Source organism: Mus pahari, chromosome 22 (assembly GCF_900095145.1).
Source record: "Mus pahari chromosome 22, PAHARI_EIJ_v1.1, whole genome shotgun sequence".
NCBI classification, from domain to species: domain Eukaryota; kingdom Metazoa; phylum Chordata; class Mammalia; order Rodentia; family Muridae; genus Mus; species Mus pahari.
The window spans coordinates 20580519-20599006 of record NC_034611.1 but is presented as its reverse complement, the minus strand read 5'-3'; the positions used below and the strand labels follow the sequence as shown (position 1 = coordinate 20599006).

At 40.3% G+C, this 18488-nt stretch overlaps 1 protein-coding gene across 2 annotated transcripts in view; it reads right to left on the bottom strand.

Moving 5' to 3' along the window:
- Positions 1-18488, bottom strand: part of Virma (vir like m6A methyltransferase associated) — a 63782-nt gene that overhangs the window by 31105 nt on the left and 14189 nt on the right. For both annotated transcript variants that reach the window (XM_021221958.2, XM_029533279.1), the window contains exons 4-8: positions 16886-16934; positions 12510-12678; positions 10912-11034; positions 9808-10080; positions 4004-5144 (exon numbers count right to left, since the gene is read on the bottom strand). In XM_021221958.2, the coding sequence (XP_021077617.1) occupies positions 4004-5144; positions 9808-10080; positions 10912-11034; positions 12510-12678; positions 16886-16934 (1755 nt within the window). The remainder of the gene's footprint in view (positions 1-4003; positions 5145-9807; positions 10081-10911; positions 11035-12509; positions 12679-16885; positions 16935-18488) is intronic.

Below are 18488 nucleotides of genomic sequence, written 5' to 3'. Positions count from 1 at the left end.
GGAGAGGAGAGGAGAGGAGAGGAGAGGAGAGGAGAGGAGAGATCAGAGAACAACCTAAGAGAGCGAGCTGGTTCTCTCCTTCCATTGTGTGGGCTCTGGGGATCAAACTGAGGTTGCCAGGTTGGTAGCAAATATCTTTATTTATTGAGACACCTACCGGACCTAGAACTATATATCTTAGTATACAAAATATTTTGAAAAGATTTATTTATTATTTATTTATTTATTTTGGTTTTTCAAGACAGGGTTTCTCTGTATAGCCCTGGCTGTCCTGCAACTCACTTTGTAGACCAGGCTGGCCTCGAAAAGATTTATTTTTATTAATTATGTGTATGTATGTATGTGTGTCTCTCTAAGTATATACATATGAGGTGACCTGAAGTAGTCAGAGCCATCGGATCCCCTGTGAGATGGAGTTACTGGCCTCTGTGAGCCAGTTGATAAACGTGGGTGCTGGGAACCAAACTGGTTCACTGCAGGGGTGGTATGTGCTATTACACTCTGGGTCAGTTCTCCTGCCCCTAGTATAATTTTAGGAAGAGAACAGTTAAAAAATACCCACTACTATAAAATAGGCCTAAAGACAACTTTTCCTATTATTTTTGTTTTTTAAAAACAGGGTAAGGGGGCTGGAGAGATGGGTCAGCAGTTAAGAGCACTGTCTGCTCTTCTGAAGGTCCTGAGTTCAAATCCCAGCAACCACAGGGTGGCTCACAACCATCCATAACAAGATCTGGCACCCTCTTCTGAAGTGTCTGAAGACAGCTACAGTGTACTTACATATAATAAATAAATAAATCTTTAAAAAAAACAACAACAGGGTAAGGCACTGTAAGCCCAGGCTGGCCTGATACTATGTAGACAAGGTTAGTCTCAGATGTGGCAATTCTCCTGCCTCTACTTCACAAATGCTGGGATTATAATATGCCAGGATGCCTAACTAAACTCTTCTAAAAGTCAGTTTTTTAGAATGATATCTAAAAAGTTTCAGGAAAAAAATTTTTCCCAAAAATTCTGAGATGGGAAGGGCTTTAACAAAGTTTAGCTTAATGCACATTTGTTAACTTTGGGTTAAGAGAGTATTTTACTTTCTTAAATTTGAAAGTCTCATTTTCACATGTGTAGTCACTAAACGGTTTCTGTAAACTGTTAAAATGTTACTAAAAGGTAGATGAAAGGTCAGAATTTATATTTATCAAAAACTAAAATTGACTTTAGTATTTTGCTTGCTTGTGTTTGTGCACCATGTGTGTGCAGTGCCCACATAGGCCAGAGGAGGGCACTGGACCCTCTGGAACTGGAGTAGCTAATGGTTGTAAGCCACTATTGAGTGCTGAAAACCAAACCCAGGCCCTCTGAAGAGGACAAGTACTGTTAAGTAATGTGCTATCACTCCAGGCCTTAAAATGAGTTAATCATTTCACTGCTTAAACTGGGGCTTCTAGAATATTCTTATAATATTCATGAAATTATTCTTGAATATCATGGTATTCACAATAAACACCCTCAGTAACAACTTTCTATAAACTCAGCCATAACTCAAAATGACACAAATACCCTCAGTACATCCTTAACTTGCTCATAGACTCTGCATAGTAGTTAACCCAGCAAGTTCCACATGGCTATCTCTACAAAGACACACTTACAAGGTGGGCTCTTGGCCAATACCTGCAAACAAGATTTCAGAGTCCTCATTTCCCAAAAGTTAAGAATGGCTCACTATGTCAAAGTTATTTATGCAACCAAAACAATTTATGTAAATATCTGTTTTCTTTCTGCAAGTAGAGAATTCTGGAACACTACAATAGTGACTTGGTTCCTGAGTGCCAACTAGTCCGATACATTACTTTCTACTTTGCAAAGATCTACACCAAAACACATCTCTTTTCTTCTGAAGCTAAAGTGTCAAGTTTCTAAAGAGCAGTTAACACTTCACACCTGTCCCCACGGGAGTCAAAACAAGTTCTACACAAATCACTGAGGCTCTGCACACAGTGACCAGGTTTCACCAGACTCTGGCTAAAGGTACCTTATGCCTGTGAGCAGTGCCTTAGGCTCTTGCTCAGCACACTGCACGCAGAGTCCTATGAATCCTGCTAGAAAATACCGGGGCTGACTTTGTGGACCCTCAAATATATTGTTAGAATCTTTCTATTACTTCAAAGTAATCCTTCCAAAATGCAAGGCATCTTTTTCTAAGATTCTCTAACTCCTAATTTATAAGTTCCTATCAATAAAACCACAGTTCCAATTTGTGCCATGACTAGAAAGCTCTAAATGTTCTTAGTTCTTCCCACAGTCTCTCTTCTATCAAGTCTCAATGTTAGAAATTGCCCCTCATAGACTCTCCAGAGTAGCACAGCATCTGTCTTCCCTTCCTGATACATACCACTATAAAAAGCCAAATATTTAACAACCAGCTAACTAGAATCTTCAAACTTGCTTATTTACTAATTTCAGTGACTTTTCTTTCATAATAACCTTGCAGCATAAAATTTTAGAACACTACTTTAAGTATATCTGCTACTCCAAAATAGTATCTTCCTAACTCCGATAATACAGCTCCAATCCCTAGCATAGCAAGCCCTTAATTTCCTCTGGAGTGGGGAGGGATAGCATTTAATGCGCAGGTAACTACGACTTTCTCCTCAGTCACTGTCTGAAAGCAACTCTTTCTTACACTGAGTACCTCCTGCCACCATCAGGACATGACTTTATCCCTCCCACTTTATTAAAAATGAAGTCACCAATAACAAGTGTCTCAATTCCTTTGGTATATTATTACAAAAGTAACAACATCTGCGTACTCACATGGTTTCTACTCTCCTACCAAAGCCAAAGTCTCCATCTTTAAACTGGACTATTTTTTTTTAGGACTGGGCCTCACAAAATAGCCCTGGCTGACCTAGAGCTTGCTATGTAGACCAGGCTACCCTTTAGGTCACAGAGATCAATTGACTGTGCCTCCCAAGTGCTGAGATTAAAGGCACATACCGCCATAGCAGCTTCTCTGCACACTTCTCAGAAAAGCCTCACCTCCTAGCAAACCCTGCTCTAGCAATTGAGCTCTCCCTTCACTTCTCCCTCCTCATTAGTTTTAAAATCTGCCATTCTTCCCAGTCTATAAACGTGTTTGCCCATTCCAGAAAAATTGAATAAAAGGTTCCATTTTGTCCACAACATATCTGTCTAGATGTTGCCTTATTTCCTCATTTTCTATTTTAAAAGGTTCTCACATAGCCCATGCTGGCCTCAAACACACTATACAGTCAAGGATGACATCATACTTGTGATCTTCCTGCCTCCTCCTCCTGAGTGCTGGAATTACATGCTAAGCTTAGAATCCAGGGCTTCTGTGAGCTAGACAAACACCTACCAACTGAGCTGTATCCCCAGGCCCTGCACCTTCAGGTGGGCTGGAAGAGCAGCCCACACTGCTGTCACATCCTCTGCCCCAACTCATCCGTACTTCATCACCTACTATTACAGGTTTAAAAAAAAGCATGTCAACCTCATGTGCTTCCTGATCCTATTTCTTCAATGAATACTAACAATGACAAAAGTCTACTATCACATAACTAAGACTGATGGCAGAAGCAAGTGATGCCACCAAAGACACATTGTCAGGAACACAGAGGTGCATCAAAACTTATGATGGACAGGAGTGGTCAGGAACCAAGCTTTTACAGAGAGCCTCCCTTCCTGTGCCAGCCTTTTCTACCATATCCCAGGAGGTCGGCTGCTTTACTCTCACTATACTTACAGACAACTTAAACAAGCATTGTTATTGTTCACTAGCACCTATGTTCCTAACTCAGCTTTAAATACCAACACATGCAGGCTCACTCAAACAGTAATGTATTTCTAAGTTTGCTACTGAATACCTGTTCTGAAATATCAACTATCCTTACATAATTATGTACTGCATATGAACAGAAAAAATCAAAATCACACATAAAGTCCCCTCCAATGATTTGTGATTCAAAAACCAAGCATATCTTACCTAAAGAGAACAGGGTAAGGGTCATCCCTCTCAGGAGGTCCAGTAATCCGTGCTATTGTCGGAAAAGACTTAACAGGAGGTTGGATCATTGTATGAGGTGCAGTTTCCATTAAATGAAAAACCTCCTCTAAGAGATTAATAAGCTTTTCTATTTCCCCTTCACTTATATTTGAAGATTCCAAAAGATCCATGTCCATAGAAGCTTCTACTTCATTCTCATAATCTGGGTTTGCTCTCTCCAGCACAGCATCTGTGTCATTATCAGGCTCACTGTGGTTAGGAACAGAAGAAGTTTTCTCTGCTATATGGTCACCAAGTCTTTTAATCTCCGACAAGATTTCATAGAAATGGCATTTTTGAAGAATAGCTGAGCCGGCAGTGACAACCCTCACAGTCTGATCCAGAAGTATGAGTTCCAGAAGTTTTTGATAGCCACTTTTCTCATTTTGGGTGCTTCTTAAAAAAGCCTCCATTCCTTCTGTCATGCTAATGACACTGTCCAAAGCTTTAAAAGCATTTAACTTAAGGGAAGATGAGACATGATCAGCAAATAGGAGATCAAATAATACATTGATCACTCCTGCTTGTAGCAATTCTGTGACTCCTGGAGCCCCACATTCTGCTAAGGAAGTCACTAGCTTGGTCCCAGCTTTGAGCTGTCGGACATTTAAGGCTATGGGCTGTCGAAAGGCTACTTGTAAATTTAAAGCTTGCATTGTCCAGTCTACCAACTGGCCAAGGGAGTCTTGTTTTGTGTTTTTCAACTGCAAATAGCTTAATCCTTTTATAATTAGACTTGGAATTTCTTCTAGAGCCGTCACCCACTTTGCGCCCCTGTCTTCGTGATACAGATCTAGCAGTTCAGTTAACTTCACTGAAGCTTCTATTGCCCCTGAATTTTCTTTATCTGGACCCTGATCCTTCATTCTACTGATTTCAATTTCAAAAGTAGTTTTGTATGGGCAGCTGAAATACAGGAGTGGTACCAGCTCCCTGTCATACGGGTCATACGTCATAGGGGGAACAGAGGCCAGGTCTTCTGGAGTATATTCAACATCGAAGTTTGGATACTTGAAAGTTTCACGTTCCAAGTCAGCAATTCCATCTTCATCACTAGAAATCTGCTCGTAGCCATCGTCCCCTGAAAATAAGTTTAAACAATATTTGAGCTCTATATCACTCTTAGGACTGCATGAATGCTGACTGACCAACACCCTGGTTTCATGGTAAACCATGCATCTGAACTTTGACTGATTTAAAAAAAAAAAATTCAACTTTTGCTCCCCCTCATAACAAGAATTGACAATACTTACACTCTGTAATAGGATAATTATGGATAAGCTTACTGACTAATTAATTACTGTTATAATTAATTCTGTGATGATACCTTTTTCCTGACAGAAATAGAATTAGAAATTCAAAACAACAAAGACAAATTCTCTTAGAAGGGAAAAAAAATAAAGTTTAACCTTCTGAAACATTTAACTTTTTAAATTATTCTTGATTTTGCAGGTGTTTGTGTATGAATATGTGCACATGAGTGTGCAGGGAGGCCAGAAGTATCAGATGCCCATGGGCTGGAGTTACAGGCAATTCTGAGCTGTCCTGTGGGGCTTCTGGAATCCGAACTTAGGTCCTTTCAAGAAGCAGTTCATACTTTTTAACAACTGAGAAATCTCACTAGCCTCTTCAGAGATTTTTAAAAATAAACTTTTTTAATGTATTGGGGTTGAGGAACATGTATCACAGCACATATGTGCAGCTCAGAGGACAACTAGCATGAATAGTCAGCTCCTTCTGCACGTAGGTCCTGGGGACAGAAATCATGTCATCAGGTTTGTCAGCAAGATCCTTTACCTAATGAACTATCGCAAACTCAAGATTTAATTTAATTCTATTTATTTATTTCTATTTATTTATTTGAGACAGTCTCACTAGGTAAACTATGTTGACCTGGAATTCACAGAGGTTTGACTGCCTCTGCCTTCTGGTGCTATGATTAAAGGTGTGTGCCACCATGCCCAGCTCAAGTTTATGTTTAAGAATTTTTAAAAAAAGCATGGTAAAGCTACATCAGAGCATTACAAGCCAGGCATGGTGCCCAGTGCCTGTAATCCCAACACTCAAAGGACAGGAGACTGCTCTGAGTGCCAGGCCAGGCTGGACACCAACAATGTCTCGGTGCTAGAGCTATGTCAAAGGTTAGCAATACTTGCTGCTCTTCCACAGTGCCCAGGTCTCATTTCCAGTACCTACATGGTGGCTCACAGCCATCCTGCTCCAAGGGGCTGACAGACACCTTAGACCTTTGTGGACACTGTACACATTTGGTACTCAGACATGCATGCAGGCAACAAAATACCTCTACACACAAAATAAAATAAAAGACTTCCTCAAAAAAAGGGAAAGAGGGAGGCTGAGGAGACGGTTCAGTTGGTAAAGTCTAGCACTCAAGCATAAATTCTGGGCTCTGATAACCCCACACCCATGGAGAAAACCAGAGTGGAAGATGGGGAGACGGTTCAATGGAAGACATGGAAGAGTGAGCACCAGAGTCTGGGTATCCTGAACCCATGAAATGTTAGGGTGCAGTGAAATACATCTATGACCCCACCACTTGAGGGTAATGGGAGCAGAGACAGGTGGGTCTTAGGGGTAGATAGCCGGACAGCCTAGCCAAAACAGTGAGCTCCAGGTTCACTCAGAGACCAGGTTTTAAAATATAAGGTAAGAAAGTGATTTAGGGGCACTGTAGAGATGGCTCAGTGGTTAAGAGCACTGGCTCCTCTTCCAGAGGCCGAGTTCAATTCCCAGCAACCACATGGTGGCTCACAACCATCTGTAATGGGATCCCATGCCTTCTTCTGGTGTGTCTCATGACAGTGACAATATACTCATATGCATAAGATAATAAATAATTCTAAAAAAAAAAAAAGGTGACATAGGAAGACACCCAAATGAGTTAACTTCTGACACAATGACACACACAGACAAACCTACCGACAGGAGGGGGTTGGGGGGGGCCAGGTGGTTAAAGCGCTTCCATTCAAGCCTCAGAATCTGAACTCAGAATGAACTCCAGAACCCACATAAGGCTGGACCTCAGTGCTTCTTCATCAAGATAGGATGTGAACAACATTCCGAAAGTTTGACGGCTGGTTGGCCTGGAGTATACAGCTTTAAACAAGAGCCCCTTTCTCAAGATAGAAGACAAGGACTGACACCTGAGCTTGACATGCACAAATGTGCCTATTCTTTTGTTTGTTTGTTTGTTTTTTACATGTGCCTATTCTTTTTTTTTTTTTTTTTGGTTTTTCGAGACAGGGTCTCTCTGTATAGCTCTGGCTGTCCTGGTACTCACTTGGTAGACCAGGCTGGCCTCGAACTCAGAAATCCGCCTGCCTCTGCCTCCCGAGTGCTGGGATTAAAGGCCTGCACCACCAGGCCCGGCACATGTGCCTATTCTTAAACACACAACATATATACACATACATGCAAAGACAAAAAGGAAAGAGAATACTGTAATTACAAGATGAAGTATTTTCACAAAAACAAACAAATAAACCTGTATGGGGCTGAACTGATGCTCTTAGATCATTTCCAGACATAGCTCAGTTCCCAGCTCCCATATCAGGGGCTCACAGCCAGCTGTACTCAGGGATCCAATGCCCTCTTCTGGCCTCACATGAACTTACCCATACACAGAATTAAAATTAAACTATTGAGCTGAGCATGGTGTCACACCCCTTTAACTCCAATACTTAGGATGCAGAGGCAAGTGGATCTTGTTTACTGGGGGGTCAGCCTGACAGCCTGGGCTACAAAGAGAAACCCTGGCTTTAAAAAAAAAAAAAAAAAAAAGCCTCTTTTGTTAATCACAAAGTAAGAACAGCTTTTTTTCCCCTCTGTATCAAAACAGAACTAAAAACAAAGACATTGGTAGGTCTTATTTCCTAACGATATGACTGCCTACTTATAAAAAAGTAAAAATGTATAGATACCCCAAAAAGAAAGGACAGCAACCCACCCACAAAATCTGTGACCCAAAATGTGTCTTGCCTACAAGATGTGTGGAGATATGAAGACTGAGCAGAGAATGAGGGAATGGCCAACCAATGACTGCCCCAAATTGAGATCCATCTCACGGGCAAGAACCAATCATTGACACTATTAATGATATGTTATGCTTGCAGATAGGAGCCTAGCATAACTGTCCTCTGAGAGGCTCCATCCAGGAGCCAATGGTAAGAGATGCAAAGACTTGTACCTAAACATTAGAAAAGGGAGTTGCGTGAAGGGTCTTGAGGACAGGGACTCCACAGGAAGATCAACAGAATCAACTAGCCCTTGGGGGCTCCCAGAGACTGAATTACCAACCTAGAGCAAGCCCGGGCTGGACCTAGGTCCCTGCACACATGTGGCAGGGGAGCAGCTTCATACAGGTGAGCCTGTAGCCTGCCTGCCTGTGGATCTCGAACCCCTAAACGGACCACCTTGTCTAACCTCAGAGGGAGAGGATGTGCCTAGTTCTGCAGCAACTTGATGTGCAAGGGGGGCGATACTGGGGAGTGACATCCAGAGGGGAGCTTCCCCCTTCTCTTTTGAGAATAGGAATATTCTCACCTAGAATAGGGGGAAGACTTGCATGAGGGGTGCTGGGAGGGGAGAAAAGGTGATAATGGGTTGTAAAGTAAATTAATTAATTTTTAATGTTTAAAAAGACACCCCCCCCCGCCCCTCTAAATGTTCCTAGAAAATTGTTCCAGCCCTCTCTTGCCCACCCTTAGTAACACACTCATGAAAAGCTGAATCTCTGGGAATCTGACTCTCTAATAGCCCAGATACACTGTAAGTCAAGTCAACCTGTTCATTCTTGCCTTCTCTGCCAAGTTGCCAAGTTGTTACTAGATGAAATGTAACTATCACAAAAATCTAAACATGATTACTTGAAAATCTGGGAATGGAAGAAGCTAAAAAATGTAGCACTTAGAATTTAATTATGTGTTTATCTTATAAACATACTCAGGGTGAAGACTGTGTTAGAATTCAGGGACGTCTGTGAGCTCACAAATGTGTGTAATGATCTAGCTCATAAATACCCTTGTAATTCCAAAACAACCCTCACTTATTTTTTTAAAGCTAAGGTAAACTGCCACTTTGTATAAATGTTTAGCATTGCATGTCATTTCTTGCAAATTAAGAATTTTTAAAAGATATTGAGTTAATTGGTTAATTAACTTTTTTCTTGGTCAATTAACAAAAATTGATCACTTTTTGATTTTAAAGGAAAACTAAAACCCAATCAAAAAAAAAAAAAAAATCACACCACTGAGCCACATGTACTTAAACTGAGCTACCCAGACAAATTTTGAAAATACCACAGCATTTTGTTAAAGTCTTTCTGAGGCATCTATCTTTATAAAGTTGGCCTAGCTTATGATCGTCAATGCCTACTCTAAAAGTAGCCTATTTTTAGATCCTGTTTCCCTGACAAATGCTGATGGTACCAAGAAACAACTCATGCATAAGCCAAATAAAACCTCTCCTAAGGGAAATGACAGAGTCAGGCACTTGGGGCTAGTAAATTAAAAAGAGGTGATAACATCGTCACATAAATAAGTTAGGTGACAGAGAATAAAGACAGAAGACAGAGACCTCATTTGCTATCATGTACTGCGGACAGACTACATGGCCCTAGAGCTCTAGCCCACTACTGCTATACGATGACCTTCTGCAGGGCTCAGAGCAGCATTGCACTTACTATCTACTACTTGAATTCAGAAAGCCTAGCCAAAGCCACACACCTTCACCTTCTTCATCCTCTTCACCTTCTTCCTCTTCATCTTCTTCCTCATCATCAGGGATACTGTCTACTGTATGGCAGTCATCCTCATCTTCATCCTCTTCTTCCTCTACATCCACATCATCTTCATCATCTTCTCCCTCTTCTTGCTGTTCCTCTTCTACCTCACCTTCATCAGAATACTGACCTTCCTGCGGGACAGAATTCCTATCAGGAGAAATGGGCTCAAAGTAATCTTCTCTATGGGGAACATCCTCTTCTTTGTCGCCAGACACTGAAAAAAAAAAATGAGATTTAGAACAAAATGTTCAATGGTTTAAATATCATAATGCAACAGGGCTAGAGCTTCAGCCACATAATACATGTTGGATGATTTAGCTCACAAATGCTCTTCTTAAAGTGGCAGGCTAATAACTTGAGACTGTATGGTAACATATGTTTCTAATTCTAGCACTTGAGAAACAGAAGCAGGAAGATCATGAGGTCGAGGCCAGTCTCACCTCCAAAGTAAATCGGAGGCCAGCCTAGACTACATGAAACTGACTCAAAATAAAATTAAGTCCCACTCATAATACTCATTATATAACTTCATGTACTGACAACTAATAAAGTAAGCTACTGTATACTGTTTTATGCTCCGTGGTATATGTAAAATTCTTTTCAGTTTTTAAATTATTAAGCTGATTTTTTTAACACATATTTATTTTTAACTGCTATATAATATTACATCAATAGTCTATTTTCAAAGCACTGTTAGTACAACTTCAAACTAACTAACACTATTTAGTAGGTCGTTCTGCCAACAGGAAAACCACAAAGAATCCCAGCCAGGCTGAGAAAGCCTGGGGAGAGGAGGCAACCACCAAGCTCTGATCACCTGAGACTTTTCTTTAATTAAGAAGCATCACTGGAGCTGGGTGTGGTACTGTTCCCTTTAATCCCAGCTCAGGAGGCTGAAGCAAGTAGGTCTCTGAGTTTAAAGCCAATTTGGTCTGCAAAGTTCCAGGACAGTTAGGGACAAAGAAACCCTGTCTCCAAAAACTATGTAAGAGAAGCACCAGGGATCACTAGTGTGGGGGAGGAGCCCCTAGCACAGATTTTACACCTGGCAAAGACATAGGGTCGTCCTCATCGTCATCAGGCGGAGGAGGTCCAGGAGGAGTTCTTGGTCCCCGTGGCTGGGGTCTTGGAGGACTTCCATTAAATTGATCTTCTTTCTCACCATCAGCTATAGATGGGAAACCATATGTTCAAATTATTAAAGTATACTGAAATGAACTCAGGAAAATGTTTTTTTATCATCTGAACTTATCTTCAGACTGAATGATAATACAAGCTTTTCCTGCCTAGAAACTTAAATAAAAAATTGCTGACTAATCTACAATTTTTAATTGCCCACACATGAAAATATGATAGAGTCTAAGACAATACCCTGGAAACATAAAGACTTAATACAGACAGGAAAGTAAAGACAAAAGTTCTATTTCATTTTAACTGCCAAAAATTAGAAAGTACTCAAATGTCTTTCAATGGATTAAAAAGTTAAATATACTGTGTTATGGACTTGGATAGAAAGTGACAATGCACAGGCTCTTGGGTTTGAACCCCCGCATCTCAAAAAAAGCCAGCAAGGACATCACACACACACACACACACACACACACACACACACACACACACACACACACACACGCGCGCGCGCGCGCGCATACTTACTACACACACACTCATACTCAGATATAAAAATATACACCACATACTCATACACATAGAAATACACACCACACATAAATACACCACACACATACAAATAACAAATACAGCACACACACTACACACATACAAATAACAAATACAGCTTATATAACACACACATACAAGTACACCACACACACACACACACACACACACACACGCACGCACGCATACACACACAGCTCTGATAAGGTTAAAAGAACAAATGTAAGACATTCTTTTCTCACAAAGAACTCACAATCTGGTATTTTTTAAAAAAAATGTTTTATCAGTACAGAAAAATAAAGGGTTTTTAAAAAGAAAAAGTAATGTAGAAGAGTAACTGGGCTTAGCACATAAGATGAAAAAAAAAAGAGAAAAAAAAAAAAGTAGGCATTCTGAAGCTTGCTTACAATCACAGAACATAAGGCTGAGGATAGTAAATTAGAGGCCAGAGTGGACCTGATTGAGGCCAAACACATACACCTACTAGGATTAAACTATTTTAAATGGGGCCAATAACAAAGAGAGGAAAGGACAGATGGAAGAAACAAGGAAAGGAAGACAGACAGACAGAAAGACAGACAGGCAGACAGAAAGCCAGCTGGCCAGCCCGAGAGCTTTGGGACTGTTTAAAACGCCCTCCGGAACCAGGTGTGGTGAGACACACTTCAGCCTCAGCCCTAAGTGGGCAGGTCTCTGCAAGTTCTAAACCAGTTAGCGCTGCATACTAAGACCCTGACTGAAAAGCAGGCAAGCAAGCTAAATACCTCTTCAAGAAAAATTGAGGAATAAAATTAAAAAAAATAAATTAAATTTAAAAAGAACTCTTACTGACAGGGAGACTGGCAATGTCAAATCTGATACAAAGCTAGAGGAAAAAGTAGAAAAGCTCTTTGGATCAGCTTTTCTTGCTATCCATAACAGAACATAGCAGTTTCACTGGGAAAAGCAAATTCAACTTCTCACCATGTTTTAGATTCCTTTTCAAAGTCGGCTGTGGCTGGGGAGGAGGTGGAGGTGGAGGTGGAGGTGGTGGAGAGTCTCTGTCATGGCTTATCACTCTATCTACCGATCCATATATTGCCAGGGTCAGACAGTTGTACCAGCCTCTTAGTACCAGACCATCAGTATTTACCTGATTTTCAGGGATGGTAAAAGATCTCAAATTAATGTTTTAACATGCCAAAAGCAAAGTGATATTAAACTAGTTTATAGTTTTAAAGCACTGCTGAAGGAACTGGAGGTTTGGTTCCATAGTTTAGAGTATTTGTAGCTTTTCTAAAAGACTTTAGTTCCCACCACCCACATTAGGGGCCTCACAACTACTAGTAACTCTAGATTCTGAGAGTTCTGCTGCCTCCTTCTGGTCTCCACAGGCACTGCATTTAAGCTTTAGGTGCACATATGCATGCACTGATAAACACATATACACATAGCTATTTTTTAATTTAAATAAAAATGGAGTCTGAAGAGATGGCTCATCAGTTAAGAACACTAGCACTGGCTGATCTTAAAGAGGACCCAGATTCTATTGTCAGCACACATATCATCTCATAACCATCTATAACTCCAGTTCCAGGGAATGTGATGCCCTCTTCTGGCCTTCAATGACACCGCATTTGCCTGGTATACAGACACACATGATGACAAAACATCCAGATGCAAAGATTTTTGTTGTTTTTGTTTTTCAAGACAGGATTTCACAGTGTACCCCTAGCTGTCCTGGAATCAGCTCTGTAGACAAGGCTGTCTGTCCTCAAACTCACAGAGATCCACCTGCCTCTGCCACACCACCACTGCCTGACTAAAAATAAATATTTTAATTAAAATAAGCAAAAATAAATACAAGCATTGCTGGCAATGCAAAAGGCCAACATTGGTAAAAAGCCGCCTATAGGCACAGATTTTACATGGTCCTCCAGACTAAGTCTTCCCATGCCCACAGTTGATGTCAACTTTGTTCAAAGTACATGGACAAGTTCTCAAGCCAAAGAAGAAAACTAAGAATGAACTAGGTAAGAGTCATGAAAGGAAACAGCCCAAAGTTTGCCCTGTCTCCAGAATGATAAAGCTCCATAAACTGTTTAGCACTTCTCACATCGGAAATCAGGGATATATGCTCACAAAGAGCCAGCCATAATGTGAGTAACTCTCACAAGCAAAGTTTCAGCTACACGTGATACTCAGGTTACGATCTAGCCCACTGACACTCGCCTCACCCCTTGCAGTACTCAATAAACTTGTCTTTCTTTTCTTTGTTTTATGGTTTTGGATTTTTGGTTTTGGTTTGATTTGGTTTGGTTTGGTTTTCAAGACAGGATTTCTCTATATGCCCCTGGCTGTCCTGGAAGTCACTCTGTAGAACACACTGGTCTCAAACTCAGAGATTTACCTGCCTAGATCTCTGCCTCCCAAGTGCTGGGATTTTTTGTTTGTTTGTTTGGTTTTTGGTTTTTAAAAATAGGGTTTCTCTATGTATCAGCCCTGGCTGTCCTAGAACTCAACTTGTAGACCAGGTTGACCTCAAACTTACTGGGATTAAAGATGGATGACACCACTACCTAGTAAACTTGTCTTTCATCCCAAAAGATCAAAGATTACCGGGTTGGTGAGATGGCTCAGCTGGTAAGAGCACCTGACTGCTCTTCCAAAGGTGCAGAGTTCAAATCCCAGCAACCACATGGTGTCTCACAACCATCCTTAACAAGATCTGACTCCCTCTTCTGGAGTGTCTGAAGACAGCTACAGTGTACTTACATATAATAAATAAATAAATCTTTAAAAAAAAAAAAAGATTACCAACACCACTAGTCCTCAGTATCTCCTTATAAACTAAATAGATACAACAGCTTACGTTTTTATAACGTAACCATTACTCCACACATGACTGTGAAGGGCCACAACAGGCACCATCCCTGAGCAGCAGCCTGCACTCAAGCTGGGCATAGCAGTGCGTGCCTGCCATCCCAGTGCGCAGACAGAGACTGAGTGCAGGCAACAGGCAGCAATTATGAACGAGGATGGGGAGCTCATTGTTTTTTACTTCTAATTCTGTCATGGATATTTTTGGGGTTAGTGGTGGATTAATACACAAAACATATTTGATATCAAAAGTATAAAATTTAGACATGAGTTGATGTCACACATCTTTAATACCAGCACTCATGAGGCAGGATCAGTGAATCTCTAAGATCATGGTCAGCCTGGTCCACTTTGGGAGTTCCAGGACAGCCAGGGCTACACAAAGAAACAATCTCAATCAATCAATCAATAAATAGGAAGTATAAAATGTAATGTGAATCCCCACAGCTTCTGTTCTGAGTGCCTATGCTAACAATATAGAAGTTTACTGAGATATATAGACTTTGGGTCTGTTTATCTTTGGTGTGTGGTATTTTTATTCATTTTCATTTTCATTTTTTTAATAAAAGTTGTTTGTTTTTTAATTAAAGAAAAAAGAAATCTGCCCTAGAAACCTAAGCCCTTGACTTCTTGGGTGAAGATGAAGTAGTACGTATCACTGAAGCCCCTTCTGGAGAGATGAAAGCAATTACTAATCTCCGTAATGGACTCTGCAGGGAAACTGGAGAAAAACTCAAAGATGATACCCAGAATTAATTATGAAGTCTGAGCAGACATCTCACCGCAAAGCCGGGTATGTCACACATGGAGACTAGGCAGAAGGTTCAGGAATTGAAAGGCCAGCCTTGGCTACTTAGTAATCCTGGGCTCATCCTGGGACTGTCTTAAAAAATAAAAATTGGACTGAAGAAATGGCTCAGTGTTAGCAGCATTTGCTGTTCTTCCATAAGATCCAAGACTGGATCCCAGTGTCCACAGATTGATGCATGACCACCTGTAACTTCAGCTCCAGGGAGTCCAGTACTCTCTTCAGACCTACATGGCTATCCATACATTCAAGGGTGGCATACATGCACACAGATAAACACACACAACAAAAACACACACAGACACACACACACAATAATAATACTAGTAATAATAATAACAATTTTTAATATTAAAGAGATTTTATTTTACTTTAATTAGTGTATGTACTTGTGCACACACACATGAGTACAGTGGTCTTGCAGATCAAAGGCAATGGATGGATCCCTGTGCAGCTGGAGTTATGGTGGGCTGTGAGCGCCCTGACACGATTGCTGGGAACCAAACTCAGGACCTCTACAAGAGCAGTACACACTCTTAACCACTTACCCATCTTTCCAACCCCCCAAATAAAAATAAATCCTTAAAATTTATATATATATAAATTTATACACACGCAAGCTATTGGAAGGAAGATAAATTTGCATAAACAGGATACGAAGGGTTAAATACATATAACCCAGAGTTAATTCTCAAGCTAACTGGACCCACGTACTTCTGTATTTCAGATCTTCCATTATATGACTCTAACTAAAATTGCATTTGGTACATAAAGAAATAAAGCAATTATTGATGTGGAAGAATATGGAAGGTATATCTTTAGAAAATGTTAATAAAGACTGGAGAGACAGCTCAGCAGTTAGAAACACTGGCTGCTTTTCCAGAGGTCCTGAGTTCAATTCCCAGCAACCACATGGTGCCTCACAACCATGTGTAATAGGATCCAATGCCCTCTCTGGTGTGTCTGAAGACAGCTACAGTGTTCTCACATAACTAAAAAATAATAATAAAATTAATAATAAAGAGTCTAGAGAGATGACTCAGAAGAGCAAGTATTATTCTTGTAGAGGACCTGAGTTCAATTCCCAGTACCCACATAAGGCAGCTCGTAACTAACTGCCTGTGAGTTTAGCTCCAGAAGATCTGAGGACACACATATACACATACCCACATACAGACACAACAACAACAAAAAAACTTTAACAGGTCATAGAAATATCTAGTAATAAGTTACTGGCCTGAATGCTATAAACTTATCTACTCAAATAAAAGAGAAGCCCTAAATGTGTTTATGTATGTGCACTATATGTGTGCTTTATGTCAATGGAGGTCAGAGGAGGGCATCAGATCTTTGGAACCAGAGTTACAGATGGTTGTGAGCCACCATGTGGGTGCTGAGAACCAAATGTAGGTCCTCTGTGAGAGCAAGTGCTCTAACCACTGAGACATCTTTAAAACCATACTTTATTTCATACTCACCATAAAACAATTCAAGCTCTCTGGACAGAGAATAATGAGATTTTAAAGCACCTTATAACTGCAAGACACATTTGTACAAGAGATAACACCCTGGAACACTGGGACCCACTCTGTGTCACTAGCTTACTTAGATCAACAGCTCTACAGAAGCAAGAACAGAAGAAACGAGGGGAAAAGGTCACGTTGATAATTACCTTCGAATTTGGTCTAAAGATGATAGACGTGTTCTCATCATATTCCAGGCTGTGAAAAGGGGTAAGAATAAACACAAAGGTTCAAATAATAAGTATTACAAATTATGACGTTCTGGCTGGTGAGACAGCTGACTACATAAAGCACTTACTACCTAAGTCTGCTGACCTGAGTGCAATCTCAGAAACCTACATAAAGGCAGAAGGGAAAACCAAGTCCACAAAGTTGTGCTCTGACCCATACACCCTCACCATGAAATGTGTATGTGAAAGTAATAAATAAAGTCTCACTTCCCCAGGCAGCACCGTAGAAAGTGCTGGAGTCTCAGCTCCAGGCAGGCCGTGGTACTCAAGAGTGCTAAAGGGTACATGCAGGGGCCTGGTGGCATACCTTGGGTGTTTCCAGACACAGCCTAGGTCTACAGCAGATGTACTACAGTGTCCTATGTTTATTAAAAAACTGTTTAAAAGTACACAAAATGGGGGCTGGTGAGATGGCTCAGCAGGTAAGAGCACCAACTGTTCTTCCAAAGGTCCCGAGTTCAAATCCCAGCAACCACATGGTGGCTCACAACCATCCCTAACAAGATCTGATACCCTCTTCTGGAGTGTCTGAAGTCAGCTACAGTGTACTTACATATAATAAATGAATAAACCTTAAAAAAAAAAGTACACAAAATATACAGTTACTAAAACAGCTACTAATTTCTTTCTCTCCCCCTAAGAAAGGAAGGGGCTTCTGTTGTTCCTACATAAGCTAGAATTATATTAAACAATTTCCTACATTCTATAAACTGTTACAATGTCATTAGTAATACTCTTACAGCCTTTCCCCCACAAAGCCTGTTTTTATCAGTTCAGTATTCTGTATTACTCTAGGTGTTTTCATCATCTGAAATCTGCCATGTCAGGTACTTTATTTACGTGATATCTGTTAGCAGAACTTGTACAGCCTTTTAGTAACTTAAAATTAATAAGGAAAACAGTTTTCACCAATGTTTAGTTTTATTTCAAGGTTTTATTTCAAGTTGGAATAAAGTGATTAAAAAAACAAATACTTTTTCACGTTTTTCTATTGTCAATATTTCAATATAAAATTTTTCAAGCCACAAAAGACTCTGATGTAATTGGTTTGGGATAAGCACACACATTAGTTGAGATTTTATAAAAGCACCTTCAAAAAAATCTAATTAACAGTCAAAGAGAGAACCACAGACAGCATTATATTCTACCAACTGTACACTATGTGTAACAAAATGTACACTCTCGGGCTGAGAATGTCATTTTGTGATAGAGTGCTTGCCTGGCATCCAAAAGTCCTAAATTCAATCCCTAGCACTCCCCCCAAAACAGTACACTGGGACCAAAAAAGTACTCACTCTACAGTTGGTCCACACTGCTGAGTGTAGAGCATGTGCTTAATTGTCTACAGTCTGGGGTTTTAAAAATGTTAAATTTTCAATGTAATTTCCTAAGAAATTAAGAGGATCAGAAAAGAATGATTAATGTCTACTAATTCCTAACAGGAATGTATTTTTTGCATCTTTAAGCTAACTTTAATTTTTCTTATGTTATAATGAGTTCTTATTAAACTCATTCAATGGTT